The following is an 11,606-nucleotide window of genomic DNA, read 5'->3' on the forward strand; positions in this document are numbered from 1 at the left end:
TTTGTAACAACTAAGGCAAAAATGTAATTAATTCAGAAAATCTTTTTAGGACCCCACCTTGATGTTTCAGGACCCCACTTTGGGTCCCGACCCCAACTTTGGGAAATACTGATCTAAAGTACCTAAGTTAGAAGACTAAGCTAATAGTTAATATAATGCACATGTCAAACACAAGACCCGCGGGCCAAATGTGGCCTGCGGGTGACTCCCGTGTGGCCAGCCGGGGGGTACCCCCCTCCCGCCCCACCAAAATTTTTTTACTTAGCATGAAATTTGTTTCTTTTATCAATGGCAAACTTTAAATATATGATTAAATGCAACAAAATAAATTTTATAAAAATAAATGAAATAAAAATAAATTTAATAAATTCTTGTCCCTGAGCTGTTGGCTTTAAGTAGCTGAGCAATTTAGTTGGATAGCACAGTATTGATGTTTAAAATAGGCTGCTTAAAGTCAGCATCAACCATAAACTAAATAATATTTCTGTACTTATTTCAGATTTAGTCAGTCATTCACTTAGTTATTATCAGTGTTTAAAAGAGGACGTGTTAAAACTCTGTTTAGTCAAAGTTAAACATGAAATGTCAAAGTTTTTTACAAGTGGCCCCTCGAGGGCCACCATAACGCTCATGTGGCCCTCGGTGAAAATGAGTTTGACACCCCTGATATAATGCTAACCTGAAAATGCTATCGATCAATACTCACAATGTTAATGCTAACGCTATCGCTATTTCAACTCCCGAATCTCTGCAGGGGAGTGGCTCTGCTTGAAACGCTTTTATACTCAGGCGCCAAGGCTGTGACGAAATCGTGGAGAAGATATGTCATCGTGGAGAGTCGTTTAACCAATATGAAAATTAAGCTGCAGTACCAATGGTCAGCCCATAGAATGCAGCAAAAAGACCTTTTTAGACCAAATATTGCAGATTTGAACAAATACGCACCAAAACGTCAAAATTAGCTCAGAAATACAGTAGTACTACATAACATTTTAGACACATTCTACATAGTTTATCAGCTAAAAAAAAAGTTAATTTTGGGGTAAGTTCCTCTTTAACAGGCTCCATGTTAAAAAAAAACATACATTCAAAATAGGTAAAAAAAAAAACAAGACAAGCAAAGACACAGTAAGTACTATAATGAAACCCATATCCATTCAAAACAAATTAAAAACAGTCCTAAAATGGGGTGATGTAACTGCAGCCTTGTTTAGTAGGGTAACTGCAGAAGAGACAAATTATTTTTTATAGATGGTTTTTCCTGCCAGAGAGTAAAAATTGAAAAAGACGGTGGAGGGAATGTGACTGATTAGATCTGATTTACCCAATCGCTAACGTTTGCCCGTGATGTATGCAGAGCGCCAGCTCGACCGTGAAGGACGCTAAGCTAAAAAGCTAACCGTAAATTGCATGCGCCGTAAACAACCATCCCTTACTGGGAAGAGAGAAGTACAGAGCTGAACGAGACGGCTGTAAATAAGTCCTACAGGCTTTGTGAGACAAATTTAATTTAATTTAGACGTTTTGTCAACACAGACTGGCTTCATTCTCTTCCTCCGCTGCCATTGTTAAACTACAAGCAGATTGAACCGGCACAGAAAAATCAACATTGTCGTTCACAGCTCTTCCTCCTGTTCACTGATGGGCCCGGTTGAAATTCTACCAGAGAAACCCTTGTAAATGGGAGAAATCCCAGACGGAGCAGTGAGGGGAAACTAGGACTGAGCAGAACTGTGTAGGAAGGTAAGGGCCAGGCTAACTCAGAAGTGACTGAAATTACAAATAAATAAAAATTAAAGTTAACAAATCTCGGTGCTTTCAAAACATGTTGGAAAGGAAGATGCACAGTTTTATGGGTCACATTTACGTTGCAAAGAATTGTCCATCTAACCAAGTCTTACCATCTATATCCAGCCAAAAATGATTTTGAGGCCGATTTCAATTCTGCTTTAGCATAACTGCTTAGTTTTTGTCTACTTATCCCACTTTTATCTACTTATTTGACACTTGTAGTAACCACCCCTGATCACCAGCCCGACTCCCCAAGTCACTGGGGCAGCTTAAGGAGACCATGTGACTGAGGCAGAAAAACATGCTGACTGTGCAGATGACCGGGGTCACACCTGAGAGATGTCCATCACGGCGTCACAGCTGAGAGGTCGAGCAGAGGTCAAGTCATTGAAGCCCAGAAGAGTTGAGATGATCCCATTCTGATCAATCCTGCGAATCATGGTCCCATCCACGAAGAAGAGGACGCCGTACTTATCCACCGTAATGCCTGCAGATAAAAAGCCACTGCGTGAGCACCGGAGGACATGTCCGTCAGTTTCATCTCGTTTATCTGGACCGAATGTGAGGACAGAGAACTACTTAATGACAATTAGGGACTATCAGCTGTGATGAAATAAAAAACTCATCATGCCAAGGACAAGTAATTCAGAAATTTATTTTTTTCCCCATCAGGGACAAAGAACAATAGGAGCATCAAAAGAGATGAAAATGACTACGAGTATTGATTAAATTACAGCTAAAACCTCAGCAGTAAAGTTTCCTATTGTCCATCTTTCTCTCCCTCAGGTAATAATAATAATGAGGCAATCAATCTTCTGTTTTGTTTCATCTCGGACAAACTCGGTACCCCAATATATGGAGTTTCATCAGGCTACAGCAAACAGCTCTGTTTCTGAGCAAACATGGGCCAAACATGAGAATTTCACGGGGACAGTCTGATTTCCAAATATAAGATGCACAACAAAATCTCTGTGGAGGACATAAAGAAAAGAACGTGATCTGCTGATTAATACATCATCCCAATATGAACAGTGGTGGAGCCAGACATTTTTCTCAGGGGTGGCCAGACGTGGACCACTACTCACATAAGGGTGGCCAGGAAAATTACTTCATTTTTTACTTGAAAGTTTCTGCAGATCTTTGTGTCTTGATCATTTCCTTATGTCCTTATACAGGCAGTGACTACCTTATAAACATGGGCATCAGAACCATTTTAAAAGTGGGGGGATATACTGTTGGGGGGTCTGGGGGTCCTCCCCCAGAAAATTTTGAATGAAATAGATGCTGTTTCCAGCATTCTGGTGTATTTTACCAGGTTAATATACTTTTACCTACATCAATAAAACACTTAATTTAATAATTATTTCAGAGACAGATTCTTCATTAAACTAGTTTCATTTTCCTGTTTTTAAACTCACTGCCACAGCTGAGATAAGGTTAAATAATATGATACAATTTATCATATCTAATGCCTATAGGGGTGCTTTTTACTTTTATATTGTTTATTGATTTATTTTAAATTTTAACACGTCATTGTGCAAAATAATGATGACCVTCAACTGCATGTTTAAAACTAATACTAATAACTTTACCCAAAGAACAGGTGCAATACTGATACTCACCAACAGTGAATTTAGAGGGGTGTTTCACTTTTTCTGATTTAGTGATAGGTCTACTCATAACCAAAAGGGACAGTGCAGCATGCAGCTTTCAGAACATAAAATAACACTATTATGGTGACAAAAAAAAACATTTGTCACCATAAGTCAGATTACACAGGCATATGTTGTGTATATAAAGAAAACAATCCCTTCTTTGTCACTTTTTTGAGCTTGGTGATGTTTTGAACTGTTAAACACTGCCACCAACAGTTCAGGAGGATTATTACCCCTAAAGGTTGTTTCACTGTGGAAGGGGGTGTGTACAGCAGGGTGGCCAAAGATTTGTCTGTGGTGGCCATGGCCACCCCTGGCCACCCCCTGGCTCCGCCCCTGAATATGAAGCAAATTACCTCTGGGATTCGTAAGAGTGGCTTCCACTGCTTTCCCTCCATCGCCACAGCGAGCGTCATCATATGGAAGACACTGGTCACCGGTTCCTGCTACCAGCTCCAAATTCTTCGCCACATCTTTGACAACAGTCAGGGATTTGACCTTGAACACCTTCCTGCTGCTTGTATCTGACAGGTACACGGCACCATTCACCGGACTGGTGGCCAGGTAGTACTTATGAGCTGGGCTGTTGCTGAGTAAAAATAAAGGGGAGAGGAAGAAACTCAAGTCAGTAAAGCTAACGGGGCTGAAGCTCTTATATTGGCTAATACAATTAAAATAGCTTCAAAAGCCATTTAGAGACACAATTGGGCCCCAATTACAGTGTGAACCTTGGACATGGAAACAGAAAAAAAGAATGAGATTAAATGTGACAACATAAAATGAGACTAAACATGACAATGGTGGAGCTTAGAGATATCTACAACACAATGAGCTCAGTTAGAAATCCCTGCTGTCAAATGAGACAGAAAAGGGTAGTTAACTAAAAATATGCCTACTACAAAGCCTATATTTGTGAAGAAGTGCAGCTTTATGAACGTTTTCCAGTAAAACAATTGGAACAATGATAATATTGACTTGGAAAAGCAAAAAGTGGCCTGCGTTATTTGAGTACCCCGGTGCCTTTGACAGAAATCCTCATTTTTATCCCAACAGTGGTGTAATTGCTGTAACAGTCAGGTTACTGCTAGAAATACAAATGTTACCTTTTTAAACTTGTGACTGTTTTTTTTTAAAGAAAAAAATATACTGAACCAGAAATAAGGAATCAGGCAGAAATCCTAACACAGAGAAATATCCCGTTTAATTCCAAACCAAATCAACAAAGTAATCCTTCACAGCCAAAACTGCTTTCCCAACCTGACAGACAGACAGAGACAAATACATCTAATAAGGTTGATCCAACGATTGCTTAAAGTCTGTATATTCAAGGCGAGATAGAAATGAGAAAACAAAGACAACAAAAGAGAGCTGCAGACGAGTCAATAGAAGTACAAAAGAAGTGACAGATAAGACTATTTGTATTGTTAAATCTTCTGCAGCTTATGATAAACACAAGCTTCTGCTGAAGAATCAAAGGATGATATGTTCAGACTTCAAAACATCTGTGTACAAAAACATGCCCCTCCACACGGCTGACTGTTCAGTTATCCAGGTAAGACTGATGTTAGCATGAAAGAGGCTTTACAGGCTTGTCTACACTTTCATATAAATAGAATCAACTTTTTTTCTCTCTCTAAATGATGCTATGAAGGCTGAATAATTGCATGTTCCTGTTTTAAAATAGACATGATGCTTTACAATCCTTCACATTTACATCATTCACTTTGGGTCTTTATAAGGTGAAACTACAATGTTTTAGTTTGAATTCCTTCTTATTGTAACTCCACAAGCCCCTCTTTCACCCCTTTTCTGGTGTGCATCTCAAAGCAGCTGGTTTTGGTACTGTTCCTTTAAGACGCTTCAAGCCCCGCCCACTCCTGCTTCCAGACCGGTCCACTCCAGAAACGGTTTATTTGTAATTTAATTAAAATATATCAGCAACAGAAGACTTAGCCTTACATGTTGGAGCCAGAGTCTGACTCAGAACCAGAATCGGACCCAGAACCAGAGGAGAATTAAGAGGAAATTGTAGTCAGTAAACCCAGACCTAATTTGGCAACTCTGTCGCAGATTATTTGACGTAATAGTTCAGAAAAACACCATAGAAAACAGAAAAAAAAAACTAAATGGGCTGAAAAATCTGACCCAAACAGAATGTAAAGATATCTTTGCAGTATCAGGAGAGACTAAATTCAACAAGTCCACAACAAAATGCATTCAACAGCTAAAAAAATTTGGATTTAGCATGACATGTCCCATTTAATTTAAATTTTTCTCTACATTTTTGAAACTCTACTTCTGCACACTGCACTGTTTTAGCCATATGTCAAAAATATTGAGCTTTGGTTTTTGGCGTTTTAATTCTTGTAGCTTTAAAATACTAGTACTTTAGTAAAAGTATCACTTTAAACTAAAAACCCTTGCCTGTGAGACAATTCATAAAAACGGAATTCAGCGACTGTTTCAGTGATTACGTCCACATTAAAGATGTCTGCAGTAATGAGGATGGAGTACGGCACAGTTCTGCCAGATTCGATAAGCTTTGTAGAAAAACCTGTCAGCAGGGCGTCATTCAAAGTGGATTAAGACAGTGTTTCAACTTTAACCTTGAGGGTCCTTTTTAAGGGCTTATGGTCAGAATAACAGAGCCAACAGCCCGTGTTTTTAAACTACAAAAGCCAGTGGGTCTGCAGAGTTGTCATTTTAAGTACATAATATTAAATGACAATTGACCTTCAGTGAATCAGTGGTGACAGGGCACTGCAGAAAACCCCAGGCGCATATGTCACAATCAGCCCACCAACCATGTTGACTGATACGTTGCTTTACGGCACACTCCAGGTACGACGAGCCGGTGTAGAGCGTATACGGTTTTCTTACAGTACTGAAGGTCGGCAGTAAATCTCAATAAGCGGATTCAGATTTCTTCTATCTTCCATATGCAATCAGTTGATACCTTATCAGCCCCGGTTTGCATGTGAAATGGTGTTGCCCACCCCTCTAACCTCCCCTCCCCCACCCGACACCTGGAGTTGGAAACTGTGGGGTGTTATTACCTGACCTTGAGCTATGGTTGCGTACGCCATCTATATTCACTGACAACATCTAGGTTGTAGAAGATAATTGGATTTTTGCTGCATGCTGTCGTGGAAATGGTTGGAGCGGATGGGGACATCCTTAGCGGGGGGTCAATGAGCGTCGCAGCGAGATCACCCACCTCCCACTCCTATCGCTCGCTAACACATGAACAGGAGGCAGTCACCCGTTTTAGACAGACACATGCTGTGTTTTCCTGGATGAAGCTCCCTTTTTAAAATGCAAATGCGTTAGATGCACGGAGACTGAGGGGACATGAGGCTTCTCGTGTCTTTAGCCTTCAGCCAAAAGAGGATGTGTGTATGAGATCCGGAAGTTATTTTATATTAGCGTTGTGACTTTGAATAAAGGAATTTGAGATATAAAAACCAAGAAGGGAGGTTGTAGGTATTTGCTGAAAGTGGTCTTTCTTTTAGCATCACAAAGCTTTTCATCCTCAGTTTGACTATGTGGTCCTCAGCTTAAGTCGAGGCTCCTTAAACAGAAAATCAATCGATAGCCCTTCACTTGAAACGTGGCATCCAACGAGGATGCACTGAGATTTCCTCAGTTGCCTCCTGCCTTAGAAAATCAGGCCCCGCTACTTTAAACAACAGATAAAACCCGTACTTTGTAAATATTTTGAGCTCACTAAAAGAATTCTTACTGCTCGACTGTTAAAAATCCTGTCCCGTTTCGTGAACCAGATATCTTGTTTCATGAGATGAGCGTTTTATTGCACAGCTAATATTTACAGTAAATGAGTGTAATATAGTATTAGTTGTAACACATGCTTAACACCAAAGTTTTTGAAACCTTTTTCACATCACCTTCAACAAACACTACAGGGCTTACCTATGCCTGAAGTCTTTATTTCTTTCAAAGTTTGCAAAAAGCAGCGGAAATGAAGAAAACAGAAAGGACAGGAAAGATTAGTTGTTAGTAGATAGAATTTAAAAAGAAGTGAACAGAGTAAAAGTCATGGCAAAACAGATGTATCTACAAAAATCTCCAGACAAAGACATTAGAATAATCTTTTTAAGGACGTCCTCTATTAGGATGCCATTACGTCTGAGTAAGTCTCTTAGAGGACCCGACTCCAGCTGATTTAGTTGAATGAGAGTGAGGCTGCACCATCAATCCTCTGCCTTTGGGGCATTTCTGTCTATCTCAATTGCCCTGGTGGTTTACAGCCTGTGTTTAAGCCCTTCTGAGCTGCTCGTGGTCCTGAGCGGATGTTCGTAGGCTGCTCCTTCGTTACCTAAGCTCCAGGACGCTGGTGACGTTCCCCGTGGAGAAAATCCTCCTCACGTAGTTGAAGTCGCCCACGTAAAGGCTTCCGTCGGAGCCACAAGCTAGGGCCACGGGAGCCATGAGTTTGTTGCCGTCGGCGAGGCCGTTACAGCTGGGGCAGGAGATGCTGCGCCTGCGCCCGTTCCCCATCACGCTGCCGATAACAGGAGGCTGCTGGGAGATGAAGACGTTCTCTCCGTTGCCCATGTGAAGAATGCCTGATGAGGAACAGGTGACATGCAATATGTTTAAGTTAACAGTATCGAAGTTTTTTTTGAGCATGTAACCCCTAATTTACACTCCAGTCCGACCTCTGCAGCAAATATGCAACCATTTTAATTAGGGATGCACGATTTATCGGCATTAATATCGGTATCGGCCGATATCGGTAATTTTTTTAGAATATCGGTATCGGTCCGATATGTAAAAACTGGGCTGTTTTTAACATCCAATATTGATTTCCCACTTTTTATCTTTAGTTTCTGTTTTGGGAGAGGAGATGGTTGTTTGAGCGGCATCGGTTTGATCATGATAGCGATATTGACGCTGCACAGCCAGGAATAACTGACGTAGGGATCCATGTCAGAGGTCTGGTTGTTTATTCATGGTACCAAAAAAAAGACTTAAGTGTGTTTGTGCATTCAGTATGTGTATAATATAATTTGTGTGTTTGTGTAATATCGGTAAATATCGGTTATCGGCCATAACACCAACAATTATATCGGATATCGACATCGGCTGAAATTTTCATATCGGTGCATCCCTAATTATAATCAATGAGAGTATTTACACTGGCTCCACAGGGTGGCGGTGAGCTGACAGCGATCTGCCAAAATTAAATTCAATCCTATTTTTGTTGGACGCCAGAGTCAATCAACATCACGTCGCACCAAAGGAAAAGGAACCAGCACAACATCCATCTTTTCAAAATAATTTACCAAAGGCAGACAAACCTTGTTGAAAGCCCAGCTATATTAATAAATCTATGGATATATTTCTACAAATGCTGTCAGAATGTATCGTTCTGTTTGGGAAGCAGATGGCAACATGTAGCGTGCAGCATATGTACACACATAATGCACGTGTATTTTATTTTGAAATCGGAAGTTTCAAAAGGCCAACAGCGACGCAGTTTCAACTGTGTTTGGAGTTCGTCTTCCACAGAATTAATTATTTTGCTCATTTATCAGTGGATTTATTGTGCAATCTCGCATTTTCCTAACACGCTTCTCGGCCCTCCTCTGTGCTTCGCACCAAAGCGGACCGGACCGAAGCGGAGCAGACTCTGTATAAATTGGGTGCAAACGAACGGCGGTGCACTGCATAGCAGAGCAGAACTGCATCTAGTGTAAATTAAGGGTAAGAACAAGGCTGAAATGACAAGATCAACTCCTACTAAGCAAAAATATTTAAATTTGAATACATTTTGGGATAGAAAAAAACACTTCCAAATGCAGTATTTGTTTCCACACCAGCTCTTCTTTAAAAATGCCTCCATACAGTAAACATGCATGTATTTACAGGATCCTGTATATAAACATCACTGAGGGTTAACATACAAAACCGGTATAATTCTTCAAGGTCAAGTGCACATAAAGCTACATTTAAATGATACACGTACATCTACAGCATCTAACGAGCATTGTATTCATGGTATTTATAGTCACATTTAAAATATTCAACGCATTATTTTTCTCAGCAACTAATGATTGCACTTTGAACCATCATCAAACATTTAGTGCATTTAGAATGATTTATTTAAGGCTGCCTTTGCAAATTGCTTATGCAATACATATAAATAGATAGAGTTAAGGGTTTAAATTTATTTGCTTAGAAAATAGTATAATGATATTAAATAAAATATACATTTCTTTTCTTTCAAAACTTGAGTGAATATTGCTTAATACAGGTAGATGGGGTTTAGAGGAATTTACGTGAACACCCGGTTTTAAATATGGGACTAAAGCCATGGGAACTACTGAAACACTGTGCTTCTGTTTGCAATAAGAGTAAATGTAAACAAAGGGACAATTTCACACCAATGTGGTGACCAGGAAGTCTTGGGCACAAGTTGTTGGAGTGATAAAATGATCACATGAACACAATAATAACAATCATTCCCAAACATTTTTAGAAAATAAAAATAAAAAGGACTGTGTCAGAGTTTTATCTTCAAAGCTTGGTAATTAATATGCACAGTGCACTATGAAAATATTTCATTTTAGGAAATTCAGACACTCTCACACCCTTTGATGTGTACATTAGCGCTGCCAATTAACTCTTGGAAAATGATCAAATATGTAAATGTAAAAGACGTTTCTGCTGGTCAATCAGTGTAATCATATTTGAAATTCAGCATCTGGATGTCTGCGGTCGTTTTTCTGCGTCTGATGGTACTCGCTGACCTGACTTCTTAGAGCAGAAAAACATGTGGGCTATCAGAAACGATCAGCCAAGCATCCCTTTCCTGGGACGTGATTTAATCTTTGGGACTGCTGCTGCTGGGAGCAGCAGCCTGACAGCAATTAAATTAGGGATGATCCTAAAAATGCTGGGCATGGACAAGACACGGAGGTGCCAAGTGGTGGGGTGTGGGGCGGGCAGAGGAACTGGCAGGAGGCAGCGCTCTCCATCCTCTGGACATCACATTCAGACCGAGCGGGCTCGCTGCCTCGTAGATCAAAGGGCCACCTTTTCTGAACAATTTTCCAAGTATGTCTCATCTCTTCAGATGAAACTCTCCAGACGCAAAACAGACTGTGAAGCCTCGCTGGGTGACAGCTGCTACCCAAAGTTATTCCTACTGCTGTGTTTGAGTAATTGAGTAATTTGTCGGCAATAAGAAAATTAACTCCTCTTCCTCCTAAAGACGCATGGCAGAAAGTAATATAGAAGAGGCAGGGAGGACATTTTTCTTTTGAATTAAACCCATTACTAAAGGCACAGGGTGGCGTTTATCTACACCTTTTTAAATTATTTGAGTAAACCGTGGCAAGAAAAGCCTTTAAACTACTTTGAAATAAAACTGACATACATGACTCACCAATGGTATAAGAAATTGCAAAAACTCATCTACTAGTCCACTATGGTGGCAAACAAAGCTAGAATAAAATTAGAGTATTAGACAGTAAAATGTCATTTGAATAATAAGAAGAATCATCTGAAAAAGTTGCAAAAGAACTATTTAAAGAAGGTTGCGTTGACTCACCACTCTGGATATTTAAAGCATGGTGCTTGTCTATTGTCCACCCTCCCAGTTTGGAGGCGGTGGTTTCATAGCCCTGTAGAACAGCCGTCCTCTTCTCCCACAGAATAAGGTCTGGACATGATTCATACTCAAAACCCACTGAAACTACAGGGAAAAGAACAGCAACAAATAAAATTGAGTAACATATGCTCTGCCTAAAAACAAATATATGCACCATATGCAAAATTATATGCCATTCCGTACCGAATGCTTCAGAAAGGCCAGACACCTTCTGGCTGTAGACATCAGTCTTATCCCACACAAAGTCATAGGAGAGGTTGGGGGCTGCCGGAAACCACTTTCTGAACAGCCTGCCCTCCACAGCCACCAAGAGGTGAACCTTCATCAAGTTGAAAGGAATTGTGGAGTGGGTGAGGGTGACCCTCAGTATTGACTTATAACCCGGAGTCCTGCTGCTCAGATAGCCCAGTTTCATATCTGTCCCTGGTATAGGCACTTCCTCCTGCAGAGACTACGGGCAAAAAAAAACATAGCTTATTAGAGGAGAGGAGAGGAGAGGAGAGGAAAGGAGAGGAGAGGAGAGG

General features: G+C 40.4%; 1 protein-coding gene across 11 annotated transcripts in view; it reads right to left on the bottom strand.

The window, feature by feature from the left end:
- Positions 1–11,606, bottom strand: part of tenm4 (teneurin transmembrane protein 4) — a gene marked incomplete in the record, with an annotated part of 177,421 nt that overhangs the window by 40,027 nt on the left and 125,788 nt on the right. For 6 of the 11 annotated variants that reach the window (XM_014027266.1, XM_014027264.1, XM_014027260.1 and 3 more), the window contains 6 exon segments: positions 2,124–2,278; positions 3,803–4,035; positions 7,377–7,397; positions 7,783–8,032; positions 11,023–11,166; positions 11,266–11,533. In XM_014027266.1, the coding sequence (XP_013882720.1) occupies positions 2,124–2,278; positions 3,803–4,035; positions 7,377–7,397; positions 7,783–8,032; positions 11,023–11,166; positions 11,266–11,533 (1,071 nt within the window). 11 annotated transcript variants of the gene reach the window in all.

The sequence above is a fragment of the Austrofundulus limnaeus genome, unplaced genomic scaffold, assembly GCF_001266775.1.
Source record: "Austrofundulus limnaeus strain Quisiro unplaced genomic scaffold, Austrofundulus_limnaeus-1.0 Scaffold627, whole genome shotgun sequence".
Lineage (NCBI taxonomy): Eukaryota > Metazoa > Chordata > Actinopteri > Cyprinodontiformes > Rivulidae > Austrofundulus > Austrofundulus limnaeus.